General features: G+C 34.5%; 2 protein-coding genes across 2 annotated transcripts; one reads left to right on the forward strand and one right to left on the reverse strand.

Moving 5' to 3' along the window:
- The first annotated feature begins 599 nt into the window (after nt 1–599).
- LOC110455683 (tektin-4-like) lies at nt 600–5,566 on the forward strand. Its single transcript, XM_021505960.1, has 6 exons — nt 600–1,273; nt 1,468–1,538; nt 1,976–2,119; nt 2,605–2,827; nt 3,845–3,999; nt 4,806–5,566. The coding sequence occupies exons 1-6, from the start codon at nt 737–739 to the stop codon at nt 5,020–5,022; spliced, it is 1,347 nt and encodes a 448-aa protein (XP_021361635.1). The 5' UTR covers nt 600–736; the 3' UTR covers nt 5,023–5,566.
- Nucleotides 5,567–6,392: 826 nt separating this feature from the next.
- LOC110455695 lies at nt 6,393–17,648 on the reverse strand. Its single transcript, XM_021505978.1, has 11 exons — nt 17,588–17,648; nt 17,207–17,302; nt 16,158–16,234; nt 15,618–15,706; nt 14,111–14,910; nt 12,640–12,784; nt 11,934–12,039; nt 10,909–11,010; nt 10,529–10,636; nt 9,984–10,167; nt 6,393–8,258 (listed from the first exon to the last, which is right to left on the reverse strand). Exons 1-11 carry the CDS (start codon nt 17,629–17,631, stop codon nt 8,144–8,146), a joined length of 1,866 nt encoding a protein of 621 aa, XP_021361653.1. The 5' UTR covers nt 17,632–17,648; the 3' UTR covers nt 6,393–8,143.
- Between the last annotated feature and the right edge of the window lie 69 nt (nt 17,649–17,717).

A 17,717-nucleotide genomic window follows, 5' to 3' on the forward strand; every position in this document is an offset into this window, starting at 1 on the left:
TAGTGAACTAATATAAAAAGGAAGAATAAGGATTATTGAATAGACCATTTCGAACATTTTCCATAAATTTAGCTATTCACCGGATGTTATACAAAAAAAAAGAAGATATTTCGCGAGTTTTAGAAAAAGTTTGAGCTGCGGTTAACTTTAACATAAAACTGACATAAATCGTCTGTCGGGCCAAGAAATAAGATGACGTTGATATATATTTTTTACATCATTTGTGCGTGTGAATGTCCCGTCCTGTCAAGTAAGCTGCTGAAGATCAAAGTTGTAAATATTTTCTGAACAACTCAAAATATCAAGGGTGGCCGAACTTGCGCGGGTCTCCCATAGGCCTTTACAAACCAGAGACGTATAACTTGAACCACGTGCTTGAACTAAAAATCATAAGACGACAAACATATTATTATCCCTGAATGGTTTCTAACAATCACTTTACCATATTTAATTATATCATTATATTGAGGTATTCTGAATTCTCATGTGTTAATGTCAAACTGATATTGTCATAGCAGAATATTAAATTTATTGTGTGTTCCCAATCAGGATTTAGTTTCGAGTGACTGCCCCTTGTTTCTATCACGTGACCTGCAACAGGAAACAGATAGCTCCATAGCAACAATCGACAACGGTTGTGTTGCTGTCTAGCAAGTGTTTGGGCAGTGTTGATAACGTGTTCGACTGAAACCCAAAACGACAACCAGAAGGGGGTGAAAGGAGAACAATACACACGATGGCTGCTGTAACAACTCTTCAAAGTAGGGAAATTCCTCCCGAAATGCCAATTTTGCAGCCACCACCGCCCAGAGCCGTGATGGAGACAACTTACACTGGAAACACTGGTAACGATATGGGGATATCAACGATGGGGTTCAGGGCTTCGAAATATGCCCCAAACGAATGGCATGAAAGCAATTACGGAAAGTATTATCACTCCTTTGTTGACCGTGATAGTGCTGAGAGGATCCGACACGAGTCTAAAAGGTGTGCCAACGAAACGGAAGCAACCACTAACAAAACACAGTCGGAGGTCACGAAAAAATTAGGAGAACGAATTCAGGACATTAATTTCTGGAAATTCGAATTAGAAAGGGAGATTCGGGATGTAATTGCAGAAACAGATGTGCTGTTAGACCAGAAAAAACGTCTCGAGAACGCCACTCGAGCTACAGAAATCCCTCTGCATATCGCAACAGATAATCTCAACTGTCGTCAGAGGCGCACAGGAGTTGACCTAGTCCAAGACAGTGTTGAATTGGGCCTTTTAAAGGTACGTAACAATACACTCTTTTGAAAATTGTTAAATTGAATGTGTGATATTTTAAATTTCAAATTGACCTACAGTAATTATATATAAGTGTGTTATTGTGTTGTTGTCGTCTGTTGTTTTAAAATTCAATCTAATGTTTGTTATACAATTTAACATGAAATTATTTTTTAAAGAAATATTCGTATTTTTTTCAGGAGGTAGAAATGATTAACAATGTTCAGGATTTGCTAAGGAAAACCACAGATCAAGCAGAAAGACAAATTAAGTAAGTACATTTGTACTAAGGATTTTGTAAGTCGTATAAAGATAATATTTCCAATTTTGTTCAAATATTATCAAAGCTGTTTTAACAGCTTTTAATATATTCCATGAGTCATTCATATGAGAACTGAAGCTTGAAATCAGATTAAAACACATTACAGTTCATTTACATTTCTATGAACCACTTAAGTCTTAACCTTGAACTTTAAAAATGAACTTTAATATGTAAAAATATTTGTCCTGTCATGTTTGAATAAGTAAAGCACTAAAGTTACAGTGCTCAATTAATAACCAAGTAATAATAAATAAATTGTCATCCAAGTATGATAGATGAATAACCCCATTCTGATAAGTAATTTGTTGTCAACTGAATATGATGGATGAATAAAGTTTCTTCATTTCAAGAACGCCTTTCTGATCATTACTTGCCTCTTTCTGCAGATTGAACAGAGAAGCAAAACAGAACCTCGAGATGGACTGGAGTGATAAGAAAGACTCCCTAGAAATCGACACATGTTCCGGTGCTCTGAGGAATGGACACACAAATAAACAATTCTATTCCGGAGCTGCAAAATTCGAAGAAATGTAAGAACTCTAATAGTGATCTCAAATCAATATACTAATTAAGTAAATTAATAATTACAGAAAATGGAAATTTCCTTAAATGATTTATAGTATTACTGCTGGAAATGTATGATCTATCATTATGTGCAATCTATTGTCATTATAACTTAAAGTAACACTGTATCAGGATTTTTTGTTCTTATATACATCAATATTCAATCATCTTTGATAATCTTTGGAAATGGCTGCTTTTAATTATCAAAAATCACGAACGACATAGGTGACTTAAACAGCAATTGTTTCTACAGACCCAATAGCATGCTTTTATGGTAATATAATATTTGCTTGTCATGAAATTTCGAATGAATAATACTTTCAAAACCGTTTGAGTGTAAGGTAAAATGTCAGTTGATTTTTTTTTTTTAATATTTCTATCTAAATTTGTAAAAAATATTCAACCCATCATTCCAANTCATATTAATAAAGAATGAATTCCTTTTCAACAGTCAGTCAACACCCGAGTCATGGGCTCAGTACACACATGATAACATTGTGAAGGCCGAACACGAGAGGATGGCTTCAATTCAGTTGAGACAGTTGATCGACAATATTCTGGAGGACACATCACGCGATATGCGTGAACAGTGCGACACTGTCGACCTCAACTTCCAGAAGAGGATCGAAGAAATGGAAGACGCTAAGACAAAGATGGAGGAAAACCTCCAAAAGGTACACAAGTGATAAATTAAATGTTACTTAATTCACTCACCCCTGAAGACACATTTGAACTCTTCCAAATCAAACGTTTGAATAGTTCATTATGAAATTTCAGGGCTGAATGAGTGTTGGAAACTGTTTTATCAAGCATGACTAGCTTTGATAAATCATTTCTGTAAATAAAACCATACCTAGTACCTTGCGGGACTTTTAAGAGAAATAATAAAGATGAAATGTTTGGGTAAAGAAAAATTGAAGCAGGTAGACTGGGATTCAAACACTAGATTTCAGATTCTTATACTGTCGCTATTCCATCTCTGCGTATTGCAGAGATATCTTCTCTTGTGAGCAGGTATTGATTGTTATGCATTGGTTTGTGAGAGTAACGTCATCAATTTTTGGGAAAACGGCGTAATTTTCTCACACAAACCAATGCATAACAATCAATACCTGCTCACAAGGGAAGACAACTCTGCAATACGCAAAGACAGAATAACCAATTGAGCTATCTGGTCAACAGAAGTGTCCTGGCTCAGCTGTGCTACAGTTATATCCAAACGGAAGTTAAAGGGGGCTACTGTATATAGGGGGAAAACCACAGTACAGTTGGACAGGGATCCTTAACCCTTTCACCCCTATGTAACTTTAGTAGACTCTACCATGTATTGATCTGGATGAGTCCATTATGGTCTACAGTGGTGAAAGGGTTAAAATAACCACAAGACTCTTGAGGGCATAGTAGAGAACAATTAATTTAGAGTATGACTTTTTTCACTTCTGAATGATGAAATATTTTACAATCATTATCAGTGTGATGGAAAATCAGTAAAATGTTAAACTGACTTTAAAATTTCATCAAAAGCAATTAATATCAGTTCTATAGAAAATCAGTGAATTTTAATCGTGAAGTGAAATGCTTATCTGACAGAAAATTTCATCTTCAACAATAAGGTGTTTTTTTTCTAAACCACTGACTTACTGAGTAACTATTCTTATTTACAAGATGATCACTAATTACCTTTGCTTCAGGTTTGTGATGAAATTGCTCAAATGGAAAAGAACATAGATATGCTTAAGAAAGCTATCCGTGATAAGGAAAATCCAATGAAGGTATCCCAGACGAGACTGGACAACAGGACATACCGGCCAGGAGTTGAGCTCTGTCGAGATCCAGTGCAATACAAGTAAGTTGAAAGTCAAAAATATATAGAGAAATGCTACTCAAAATTATAGAGCACATTTTTTTTGTATTACTACTGTTAAAAAAAGTGACCTTAATTTAAAATCCGAAAGGTAGTTTTTGCAAATATTACAGCTGTTATTTGTCCTCCAATTCATTTAAGATTTGTTCATATATTAATCATCTATTTTCTTACATTTTTTCTAGATTTTGTATAACATCTAAAAAAACAATCTGTTAAATCTTGGGGTTTTTTGGGGAGTAAAATCTTTTCCTGATTTCAGAAATATTTTGTAAAAGTATTTTTCATAAACATGAAAAAAATAGAATAAGAAAAATTGTAAGCAAAAATTTGGGGGAAAATTAACTTTAATCCTATCTTTTTGTTGTGTGTGAGAGAGAAATAGTTGGCCTGGTCTGTATTGATAGAATTCAAAATTAAGGATGCATTGTATTTGTCTATCTCTTCAAATAAAAGATTTTTCTTTTAAAAATAAAATTGACCAATAATGATATAGCTGCAAATATGCCAAAAAAATAGCTGGCTGGTCTGAAATTTGAACAGTAAACAATAAAATTGATCATTAAAATTAGCTAATAATGTTTCTGTTCCAATACAAAAGTCAGTAAAAATATGTCAAAATATGCAACATGGAAAAAAGTTCATATGCATCATTAACAGAGAGTTATATTTGAAGTAAAGTAAAAGGAAAGGAGAACAATATTCTATACAGGATTTGTGCAATATGAGATCTTTCATGAAAAAGTAGATAAATGACAATATTTTGAATATTTTTTCTTGCATTGCAGATTGGTCGGCGAGGTTAACGAGATCAGTCAGTCTATCGATGCCCTCGCAGAGAGGCTGAACAACTCCGAGAACTCGCGGAAGGATCTTCAAGACAACAGGATGGCATTGGAGAAAGAAATTGCTACCAAGAAAAACAGCATTTTCATTGATAGAGACAAATGTGTGACGGTACGAACCAGGTACCCAACCACCCTGAAGCTACAGGGATATCAGTAAAATTTGAAACTTAAAAAAGAAAAAGAAAAACACTTTCAAATGTTGTCTGTTGACATTTTTCCTTATCAGTATTCAGGGTGCCCTGGGCTGAAATCTTGCTAACTTATATCCAAATCACCCAATATACACTTGTCAATTTCAGTATCATGCCATACTTCTTTGATCGACAGTTTGCACTGCACCACGTTATCCTGTATGGGATTCATCAACTTTTTCTCTGCATGAATCATGTGTGTTCTTTTAAATGTTACTCTTAATCCAATTCCTGGATTCGAAAGGAGAGTTGCGAATATTTCTCGACATCCGAAATTTCAATATATTTTTTTTGCTTTTAATGTTTTTGTTAACTATAAAAAGATGATTATCTACGAACATTTGTGGACCAAAATACTGTGATAAGTTAAATTAAGGTATATATTTGATGTAGGCTATTATTTGATGTAAATATGTACATGTACGAAAAACTTGTTTGTTGCAATGGTGGAATGAATACACATATATCTCATAGTTGTAATGTGAATAAAATATCATATTTGGCACGATTTGTATCATATTTTTTGTTGTTGACTCATTCGCCCCTACATTTTTAAACTGGACTTGCCCAGTCTTCGATATGGTAAGGTTCAAATGTGACTTTAGGGGTGAATAGATTAAGGATTCCTGCACCACTGTAAAAATTGAAGCTATGCATTCGAAAATAAAAAAAAAATGATGAATCATTTCTGAAAGGATAAGTATACCTAGCAGGACTTTAATGAATAAATAACAAAGATAAAATAAATAAAAATAATCACAGATAGTGTTCTGAGTGACAGAAATTAGCTTGACTAGACCAGAATTTTAACCCAAAGCCTCAAATTATCAAACCTGTTGCTCTAACTGACTGAGCTACCTGGTCAACAGAATTGTTCTGAACCAACACTGCACCAAAACGAAACAAAGGGGAGGTAACTGATTATAAAAACAAAAACAAAAAACAACAGTACAGTGACAGGGATCTTTAAGCCATATATTTTAGATGGTTTTTTTTCTTCTAATATCTACAAAGGAAATTAAATTCCACAGCTTCAATATCTTGCAAAACAGCCTAAGCTATGCTCACATTTTTTATGATGAAGCAACATATCGATGCAAACGGCTCTCATTCCGACGCGATGATGCAATGTCAAATGTCTAATTTAAAAGAATTTTTCAGCATTAAACAGAAGATGACTTAAGAATTCTCAAAGGTCAAGAACATGAACATCATACAAGGCATTAATAAAATTTTATTATAAAAAAAAATGTTCTTCGAATACGGAAAACAACAACAAAATCAAACACAGTATTAATATAACATAATAATTTATTATAATGAATGTATATAGAATTAGACGACATGCATCATAAAACTTCTAACAAGGCATTAATTATCATGCAATAATGATTTCAATAAAGATTATCATTTCTATATATTGGTAGATACATAAGGATTAATACATGTAAATGTAATAACATTTGTTTTAACATATAGTATAAATGATAACAATCTCTGGTGTAAAGGTTCTGGTTGGCCTGTATTCACAAAACCATTTTCTAATCTCAAACTCAGTTATTTGCCGATATGTTCTTTCTTGAAACTCGTTGATTTCCTGAATTGCAATTTAGAAAGTAAACAGTTCAGTGAGGGTACGGACAAATTGAAAAATATTATGACCGGTGTCAAATTTAATGATTTTTTTTTCCCGGTACTTTTCCACTGAAGAGTTTCTTACAGATGACATATTGCAATGAAATTTGATTTGCAGAATGACAGTTGTTCAAAATTTCAGTATTTGAAAGCAAAAATAAATATAAACAAAAAGTTGCTATCCTGGAATTGTTAATACATAGTATCAAAATGAGAGGTGAACACTTTGATAAGGGAAGTAACTATACTGCAAGGGAGAAAACTCCCAAGTTGAAAACCAGTCCTTGAAGTTGAACTCTGGGATTGTAACAGGTGCTGTTGTACACTTTAAACTAATTTTGGTCAAGAGCAAGTCTTCAAATTGGCATTTTAAAAGTCACCATTTGAATTGAATATGGAATTGAGAGCTTGAACACAATCTGATTTTGAACATGACAATGATATTTATGAATACAGGCCCTGATTTAGAACTGTCAAAAACGTCTCAAGAACAAGATTAAGTGGTAGGGGTTTTTTTCCATTAAAAAAAACACCTGTTACTTTTCCAAAAAAGTATGCAAACAAGATTCCTGGAACAGCCTAACGTCACCAAAATGTTTGATTCTAACAGTTGTCTCATGTTTATCTAGGCGACAGGAGAAGATTAAAAATGACCCGGATCAAATTTGGTTCATAGCTCTATGAACACAATTTCTTCAGGTAATGGATATAGAGGAACTTACAGTGGAAATGTAAATATATATTTTTTTTATTAAATATTGTCTAATAAATCTGCTGCAAAGCTGGTCCACATTTGACACATACAATCGTTATCATGCGTGAACTATTTAATATAGCAAATTGATTTATGTATATTTTTCTACTCTAAATCTGTTTAAATACTGCCCTGACGTGCAATTCATGTGCAGAAAATTTCACAATGTATTAGACTAATTCAATTGGAAGCTAACTACTTGTAACAAATCTACATCTTGATGTCATCTTCAGCATCATTTCATTTTAACTAAATAGCAGGGGTCGACACTAACACTAGTCCGCTAGTCCTAGACTAGTATATTTCAGCAAGGACTAGTGAATCACCAACCTAACTGGTTCTTGGAACTGTGATAAACATGATTATAAAATAATAATATTTCTTTTTAAAATTTAGAAAATAGCTTAAAATAGGATATATTGCAAGATAGTTGTCAAAAATTTTCCTAAAATTTCACCAAATTGTTATGGCAGTTATCATTTTAAGTCCCCTACAGGCGATTACTTTTGATGTTTCGTGCTGTAGATTGCAATGTTTCCTTATCAGGAAATCTTAGCACTAGTTACACTGATGAAGGACTAGTAGATAATCTATTCAACTAGTCCTGTGGACTAGCATGCAAAAAAAAGTTTGTGTCTAACCCTGAATAACTAGAAATTGTATAAGGAATTTAGATTTTATCAAATCCAGGAAAAAGGTCATTTGTTTTCCGGAGATTCCTCCAGCTCCTGAATTGTATCCTTGACTATGACAGGGAAAGACTTGTTTGAAGTCAGCATGGAGTACAGCGATCGGAACATCCATACAGTCTCACTGCAACACAAGAAATATACACAAACATTTTATTTTCTAAGAAGATTATTTTAGCATTAAAAAAAATGACGCATACAGTCTAAGATTCCATGTTAATTAACTGTACTGACTAACTTATAGCTCAGAATGTTTCCCTTGTGTTAACCACCAGAGCACCAGTGCTCAAAACAATGTCTTATGGTTAACAAGGAGGAATCAATCAACGAGAGACTGACTGGAGGAGACAAACAGTGATAGATTACAACATGTTAGGATTTTTGACATTTTACAATTATCATATCTGTTTTTCAACTATATTACCAGTACCATAGGTGTCAATTACCCCGGAGTGTGTAGGGTAGTGACGGAAAATCTGTACAAAATATTACCACAAACCCCAATTTGGTACACCTCCAGCATTGGGGTCAATTTTAGCTGCGGGAACCGTAGCTTCTAGGCCCGATCTTTTAAAAAAAAAAAGATATTGTTATCGGACCATTAAAAAGATCGTGCCTAGAAGCTATTGTTCCCGCAGCTAGGTCAACTTAACCCCGGATATTGGAAATTTCCCTTCATAAAACCCTGCAAAATCACAAACCTCACAAAGTATTGAAAAACAGCGGTACTGGTCACAATGATGATAGATACAGCAAGTTCTCATAGAAATAGCAACTCATGATAGACTGTAAATCCTATGGACATTGATTGATTGATTGAAAGGGCTTTATGTTCTTGTTTCAGTGTTAACCAAGTCTAAAACAACATGATGGGCACAGCAAGCCCTAACAACTTGTAACTGTAAGAGCAAAGCTAATTGCCTTTGGCACTCAAGTTCCCTCATTCAGAGTCTAATTAAACGGTATCACCTATGACATAAAGTGACTGCGGCAGACGACAACAATGGTATTTAGGTCTGATACTCTTAACAGCTTTGTTATTGTTCTGATTTGGTGGTAGGAAAACACGCGTCTTTGTTCCCCTGAGATTAGTCATGTTTTCCCAAAGATGATGATTGATGATTTTTCCCTCTCATTTTTCCATGTTTTTTTTCTTGACTTATTTAGTCAGAGCTCATTTTTCCATGTTTTTTTCTTGACTTATTTAGTCAGAGCTAACATCTCAACGTACCCCTCTAAGATATTGGTTAAAACTGTAGAGATCTGGACACTATTCACTGATGTCCAGATGTCATTCTGCATCCATAGAATCTGTATTCACCTAGAGTCGTAGGTGTCTACTTCTGAAACCTCCATTGAGGGAGATCTCCCTCATTCCACATTTCCAATGAGGGAGAAAGTGTGTGAAACGTGACTGAAACTGCTTGGCTCAATTTATCTGTCTCTTTTTCTGTATGTGTTAACTCCGAAAAGCATTCATTTGATTCAGACACACCTGTTATGATCATTACACACACCCTGCAGTAACTAGGAGATCATTTGACCACAGGATATAGATTTTGAGCTTGTTTGAGGTTGGACTTGAATGAGGGAGTTTCGAGGGAGATTGGTAAATTTTTATCAAAATGAGGGAGTCAACCTCCTCATAAGGGAGGTTTGACAGTTATGCAGACTGTTAATTTTTGCCCTTCAAATTTGATGACTAAGTATATAAGGTTCTTTATTTATATTCACTGTAATAAATGAATTCACCCCCCATTAGGGAGGGCAAAAAACGAGCCGAAATTTCCTGATATACAGTACTAATGTATTTCCCTCTTTTGCTACATCTCAACTATTCTATCCCTACCTTGGTTTGTAGTTTCCACATTTTAACAATGGTAACACTTTGGTTGCTATGGTATCCAGGAGTCTCTGCTGTAGCTGCTCGTACTGGATTTGGAAGACAAGGGTCATGTATCGGTCAAGATCACGTGAACTCTTGTACTGCAGGCAGTCGTAAGGTTTTGACAAAGTTTTATACACACAAGGATCTGAAAAGATAAAGAAGAACTTTGTGAATATATTGCTTTGAAAATAGTTTTTCAAGAACAGCTGTGATGGCCGAAGTATATCTCCAAATGCTATTTGTTGTATAGTATTTTACCAGGTATATGCAAATTAAAATTTATGAGATCTTGATAAGTACCGTATTTATCCTGCAATAAGCCCAGAGGACAACATTATAATCTGACTTAAAGGAGAAGGTGGGCGGTGGGAGCTTTAAACGGGACAATGAAATAACATTTTTGTCATTTCTACAGAAATACAAGCAAGATATCCAGGTGGGGGTTTTACCAGACATGTGCTTATTGCTGGACAATTCCATCAAGGTTTGGCAAGAAGAAAACTTACCAAGTTTGATGAAAGCTGGTGACCAGAATTGTGACGTAAAAGAAGGCTGAGGAGGGGTTACCTCAACTCGGAGTTGTCTCCCCTCACAGGAAATGCTCGATAATACATCTAAAGAATGGAAAAAAATAATTTGTTACATTGTATTTGCTTTTCAAAAGTACCTCGGGTCCTTCCGAACTGAAAATACTTATTGTTTATTTATTTACATTAATACTCACGATTGGCTTCAGTCACATACTGTTACAACAAATGTTATAATTTAACTACCAACAAGTAACAGGGATCAAGAAGGCATATTTTATGAAATTTTCACAAAAGGTTTTTAAGGTAAATAACTTCATCTAGAATATGGGACTATTTCTATGACTAAAGAAACATACCAGGATTAAATTTGAGTCTTTCTTCCTCAGTTTTGTAGAAAACCGTCAATATAAACTCCACCATACGTTTTGCTCGCAACACATCATAACAGGGCCAGGAATCTGTTGTTCAAAGAAAAGATGCTAAAGTCTTCAGTATACAGGGGAAAAGATAATATATATATATATATTCACCTTTATGACGCATTTTTTCTGATTTTTTAACATGTGCAAAGCAAAAAAGTTAAAAATGAGTCTGACCTCTCTTCATTGGAAACATATATGACACTTTTTTTCCGACATTTTAAACATGTGCAAAGCAAGAAAGAAAAAATGAGCCTGACCCCTTTTCCTGGGAGACACATTTAAACAGCATTAAATTCTAATATCAAAGTTTTATTTTCTACACAAAGAATGTACATATTAAATGTGTCGCAACGTTTCAAGACCGACTGCTCCCTTTGTCAAACTATGACGGAGTCTGTCGGTCTTGAAACGTTGCGATACAATTAATATGTACATATTGTGTAGAAAGTAAAACTTTGATAGTTAGAAACATATTTCCAAACTGATGAATCTAAAAGAAAACATTAACCCCAGCCCTCTGTAACATTAAATTCTCTTTGATCTGGTATGCTCATATTGACTTAATCTAATATCCACAATGACCCCAGCCCTCTGTAACTACCCCCATATTTATATAAGAAGATCCAAACTTAATTTAGCAAAAACGTTGTCCAACTTTCTAGACTAGACGTCTTTTAATGAAAACAATCATAATTGAAAACTGATGAAAGGACCAAGTGAGCTACAAAAAAAAAAAAAACAACTTTGACCTTGCTTTTCTCACCTCACTAGGTCACTGCTGCAGATTGTAATAGGGAAAGGATCCTACATTATTTCATAATTTATTAATCATATGGTTGTATATATCCTTAATGAAATGAATTATCCCAGGAATCAGGATTTGCTAAAGAAGTTTATTACGTTACATGCAAGAAATCCATCTCTAAAAATAAGTGTCATGTAAATATTATTACGCTGACCTGTGTCCCGGAGGTCAAGGTCACACAGGAGGCGTAGAAGGTTGGTGTAGACGTTGGTGATGGCTTGCACTTTTCTCCCCACACTCTGAGCTTCATCCCACTCAAACTGAAATATAAGACACAGATCACTCTTAATTCAAGGTTCCGGAACATGAAACTGGAACATATCCCCGGTTTAATGTAAAGAGTCTTGCAATTTCTTTCAGTAACACTTACTTTGAATTGATATTTTTCTGTAAAATTTCTGTCATATAAGGATGATATTCATATGAAAGAAATTTCAGATTGGAGGTGATTTGGGGAGTTCTGCTTTTTGAAATTGCAGTAATTTTGCGGAGAACTATTACCATTATAGATATGCTATAGTAGCAGTGGTTTCTCCCTGCTTCATAATCAAAGAGGTCTGCATATTATCTTTTGGCTAACATGATTTTGCGAAAAAATAAAAGATAAAAGAAGTTTATTTCATTTGTATATAACTCTACCATGATTTTATTTTTATATATTTTTGCAAATGTTTTTTTATGGAACTTTTTATGGTTTACTAAAAAAAAGTTTGAGACAATTATTGGAGATTTTTCCCAGTTTCTGAGTTTATTCTAGTTTTTCTCAGATTCTGAGCTTTGGACACAAAGTTTTTTTAATTTTCTATTTTTGTGCGAGTCCCCAATAATATTCTCACCCGTGCCTTTATTCTGATAATTACCGTGGATTCCACCTTGGACAAAAACTCCTGACGACTGGTACAGACATCCACCTTTTTCGTCATCCTCTGAAGTTTTACCTTCTCCCGTAACCTTACGTTATTGGCGTACAGTCTGCGAAGTTTTCCAGGAATGTTCAGCTTTTTCCTGAATTAATAACAACAAAGATTTACTTTCAGCTATGTCTTAGAATTTTAACCGTTTTCAGTCAAGGATTTTTTTAAAATAGAACTGGAAAAGATTTGAACTAAGGAGTTGTTCTTGAGTGCTTGAAAGGAAGAATAGCAGATAACCTTCACGTTAATGGCAGATTTTACTAGGAATCTAAAGCAATTTCTTTTTAATAATTCAAAATAAATCAGATAAACTTTCATCAATACCTTGAAGTAATGCCTTTCATTTCATTTGTCAACCTGCTTTTTGCTAGCATTTCACTTTATTTCCCAAATAAATATTTTTGTAAACTTTTAAAGGTTTAACTGTTATTTCTATAAATTGTAATTGAATTTTGGCAAGTTATTATAAAGATATCTTTTTCCAGAAACCATAGAATGCAGAGGCCATCTTGTTATATCCTTGTTTGTGCATACCCTAAACTTTAATTTTTTGTACTTTTCAAGGAAGCACTGTTAAAGTCAAGATCACTCTCCTAAATAGACCCAATAAAAGAACTGAAAAATAAAATCTATTACCTTCATTAAATTTTTCAGACATGGAACAGGATACAAACATGTTGTTTTGTTTGGTCTAACCTTGAAGGTTTAGGTTAACATATGATTCTTGGTCAGCGTTTATTTTGAAAATTTTATCAGGGATCACAACTACTGTTAAAGCATGTATTTTCGTTGCGGTTAAATTTCATTGTTTTTGTATGGGCACAATTCGTTACGATTATATTTTGTGGAATCAATATCTTAAAACCATGTATTTTTTTTCTTTTAAGTAAGAAGTTTAAATTGACAGGCGTGACGACACAGTGCAGGTAAATATAGTACAGGTAAGATCGGGCGAGATTTACTCACTCGGTGCGTATCGGTCAAATCTGTCACGCTCTATATATAGTTTACATACAAAGAGCGATATTTACATAATGAATACTTTGTAGACTGGCATATACGTAGATGTACATGTACCTTGCTGGCAGTTTTTACGATGCTGATGTTACCCGTGTAATAATAACTGTGTTACAAATATAACGCTTGATTGACACGCTGTTGCTATTAGAAGTGTTTATTCTGTGCCTGTGACGATAAATACACCGTTAATCATGACTTGTGTCTAAATGTAATTAATACAACATGGATTTAATCGTTTTTTTTATAAAACTATGAAATAAATCAAAATAAATCCCCAACGAAATATTATGATTTTACAGTATTTGCTATGTATGCCTCAAAGTGATATAGCTTTACTTATGCCTGTTCTGGACACAACTTTTACAGAAATAAAAGCACTATTGTTGTAGATACGTACCCATCAGTTAGTAAACAAAATCTCTTTTCCTTTTCTTTCTCCTGTGTATCTGTATCATCCGTCACTTTGAGGTTTCCAAGGTTTTCTACCAGTGCTGTGTCCTCTACCAGGGGTTTTGCAGTCACTTGTGTTTCTTCCTCTTGTCCTTCAGATTGATTTGATGCTACACTGCTATTGTGTGCAGACGTTGCTTTGTCTTCAAATGAATCGTCATCAACAAATGTGTCTAATTTCTCTGTGATTTCTTCATCTTTCTCTAATCTTTGATTTTCTAATTTATGATTGTCTTTCCCATTTTGTTTCTGGTTAAAACCAGATTTCTGTTCAGAAATGACTGATCTTTGAGTTGGGACGGAAGATTTCTTTTGTCCTGTAATAACAGTTCTACATTTAGCTCCTGATGATATCCGTTTATCGACCTGGCGCTTTGGCACAGACAGACGGGGATTTGTCTGAAAGGGTGCTGTCAAATGAGCGGCTACTACTTTCTTGCCTCCTCTCACACTGGCACTTGACGACCCTCTCCCACTTAATCTACCACGCTGGCCTTGACCTTGACCTGTTGTTGAAGACTTGGGTGCAACCTGATCTCCTTGAGATTTTGAGTTTGTTCCTTTTTCGAGGTTATGAGTTAATCTGTCACTTGTTGTTTTCTTTGCCAAATTCTTGACAGATGGTTTGGTAGTGGTGCTATCATTTTGTACAGGTTCTTGATTAGAAACCTTCACAGGACCCTTTGAGGAGTTGTCTCCCTTCTTTTCTGGTAGTTTTGGTTTTCGTGTTCGTCCTGATTCTTTAATCTGTAATGAAAAAGTAAAAAATATTTTTCTTACTCTATCCAAGATGGCAAATGGCATGCTGTATGCTAGTGAAAAGGGGGAATGCTCGCAAATAAGCTCCCTCCGAACTTACGGACACTGGTCTCTTGAGACCAGCAACAAATATTTTAAAGTACAACTGAAACTTAAAACATCTGTTCCCCTTTGGAAAGATTGTAGAGAGGAAGTTGTCCTCTTGTCTCCATTCACCTACATGCCATGCATGTGACACTCCATTTATAGTGGAACATTTTTTAATAGAATGTCCCGATTTCAGACACATTTGTGATCATTTCTTTCAAGTCCCGGATATAAAAACACTTTTCACTTCTGTGGACTCTAAAGCATTATTTTACTTTTTGAAGGACATCGGTCTGTTTTATAGACTGATGGCTTTTAAACCTACATCACCCACCCTGTTCCAAGGACATTTGCCAAAGTGGGGAAAGGGCTTATTTGTGAGTGTGGTCTTGTTTGCAGTCAAATACGGTAATAAGCACCCACTTCAGCTAAATTTTCAAGTGTACTGGGTGCTAATTACAGCTAATACAGTAATTGTAAATTGTTTGATGCGTGCACACCAATTACAGTAAATATGGTACTTTATTATTGAAACAAAAGTATATTGACATAGGATTTTTTTGCTATAGAATAAGTACAATTACAGCAGATTCTAGCAAAACACCTACCCTTTGTTGAACCTCTCGGGCAGCCTGAGCCTTGGTCAGCATCTTGTCCATCATGGCCATTTCAGATTTTTCGGCAGCTGTCAGGGTATCTGTTTTAACACACCAATGTTAAGTTTAATGAAAGCCTCTCTCTTGCTATCCTTGCAATTGTCAATGATCAAATGAATTTCTAGCTTTCCAAAAGTGTAGTAGGGGAAGTGTAGTCCTTGGCATCTTAGATGAGAACATTTGTAACTCTTGAGAACATACATGTTACTGTCCTTGTAATTATGAAAACATATCAAGATTGCTAACTATGGAAACATTGGTTCCCCTGTTTTCCGAAGCCTTTTTATCTATTGACTTAATTCAAGTACGATGAATGACTCTTCCATTATTTTGATTAGAGTTCTTAAAGATTCTGACAGCTGAGGTTTCAGTTTCTCCAACAGTGTTAGAGGTTAACACGGGGAGATACTTTTGACGGGCGCCGCGTCGCAGACCAGCGGCCTCTTATGTTATAGGAGTAAGGTTTCAGTGTAAATGTATTGGTCAGCTTACCTTTAGACTGACTGCTGGTCTGGACATCACCTCCATCTTTCTCCACTGTTTCTGTATCTCCATTCTTCTTGCGTGGCCTGGTCAAAGAATTGATCAACAAATGGAATCAACTTGATTTTTAGATTGAAGAATATTATTAAATAAAGACTCAAGCAAATCAAAGGATTTAAAGAATAAATATTTTTCCGTTCTTTGCATAGAGATTTTGTTTACACATTGTTTTATTTTCACCCAGGTATGCTCAATAAAAAATAGCTCTGCAGTGGTTCATGACTAAAAAGCTATAAATTGAAAATTGATGACAAAACAAATGACATGATGACAAGACTGTCAATAAGAAATGGCAGCAAAAAAAAGGGACATAAGTTATAGCTGCTTTCAGTGCTAAACTTTCCAGAACATTGTGCCATCAGACATTCAGTGACAAATTGGACAATGAAATGATTTTGTTGTTGCTTCTCCGTAATCTTCATTGAACAGGTATCAGCCCATGATTTTTTGCAATTTGTAATTGTTTTATTTTTCCAAATAAATCATCAGCATTAAAGCAATCAACACCATCATACACTTCCAATATCATAATAACACCATCTTCATCTATTCTTCATCTTCATCATTAGCATCCAATGGCTTAGCTTATAAGCTTTCAATTTTGTCATGACATATTCCATGGCTGCAGAGAAGATATGTTTATAAAGCAAAACCCTTGGATTTTAAGGTTTAAGTTAAAGTTAGGTTAGTTTCCAATACAGAATCTGATAGAGCTCCTCTACACTGGACTCAAAAATTAAATAATTGTATAATATAAAGTTAAAGTTTGTTGTTAATAATATATTCATTTGCCCTATAGTTAAAATAAAGTTCTTCATTCTGACAAGATTTATCTATTCTGTTCTTAAAAGTGTTGATATTTGGAGGGGACACAACATCCTCTGGAAGATTTTCCAGGTTTTGACTGTAAGAAATGTGAAATAGTGTCTCCTCATAAATGTTGTTGACCGACAAAGTTCATAACAGACTTCATAATAATTATTTATGAACATTTTTACCAAGGTTTGAACAGGTTTCTCCTTGCACCACAAAGCTTCAGAAGATGAACATTTCTTCTTTCTATGTCATCAAGAGTCTTCAGTAAAATTTCTAAACTGAAAAATATAATATAATTTCTGTTATTTAATTTTAATCGGATATGGTAGTCATGGGCAAATACAAATAGACCTACTGGGAAATCAGTAATTTAAACATGTGCAATGTACCGTTGTTACCGTAGAGTTTACTTATCTAAATTAATAAGTTTATTTTAATTAACATTTACCGGGTTTGTACATAGTAATGTTATCATTTATTTGAAAGTGAATACATTATCCTGTTTCCAACCCATTCAAAAGTGAACCGCGATATCTTGATCGTTCAATAAGTCACGGCGTTACCTTTCAGCGAGCGACGATGAATCTTCTCTCCTCTTGGCAGCCATTAGTGTAAACTAACCATGTCGAAAATAAGCTTAACCTGAGTCGCATGTTTTGAAATGATTGTGAAGCGTTTACGTGATCCAAAATA

This window comes from Mizuhopecten yessoensis, unplaced genomic scaffold (genome assembly GCF_002113885.1).
Source record: "Mizuhopecten yessoensis strain PY_sf001 unplaced genomic scaffold, ASM211388v2 scaffold8361, whole genome shotgun sequence".
Lineage (NCBI taxonomy): Eukaryota > Metazoa > Mollusca > Bivalvia > Pectinida > Pectinidae > Mizuhopecten > Mizuhopecten yessoensis.

Coding starts and splice junctions, on each gene's coding strand:
- LOC110455683 (XM_021505960.1), top strand. CDS start 737: ATGGCTGCTGTAACAACTCTTCAAAGTAGGGAAATTCCTCCCGAAATG. Junction 2,120..2,604: donor GCTGCAAAATTCGAAGAAAT/GTAAGAACTCTA, acceptor CCTTTTCAACAG/TCAGTCAACACCCGAGTCAT. Junction 2,828..3,844: donor TGGAGGAAAACCTCCAAAAG/GTACACAAGTGA, acceptor CCTTTGCTTCAG/GTTTGTGATGAAATTGCTCA.
- LOC110455695 (XM_021505978.1), bottom strand. CDS start 17,631: ATGGCTGCCAAGAGGAGAGAAGATTCATCGTCGCTCGCTGAAAG. Junction 15,707..16,157: donor GACCAGCAGTCAGTCTAAAG/GTAAGCTGACCA, acceptor GTGTTAAAACAG/ATACCCTGACAGCTGCCGAA. Junction 14,911..15,617: donor CCCGAGAGGTTCAACAAAGG/GTAGGTGTTTTG, acceptor TTTTCATTACAG/ATTAAAGAATCAGGACGAAC.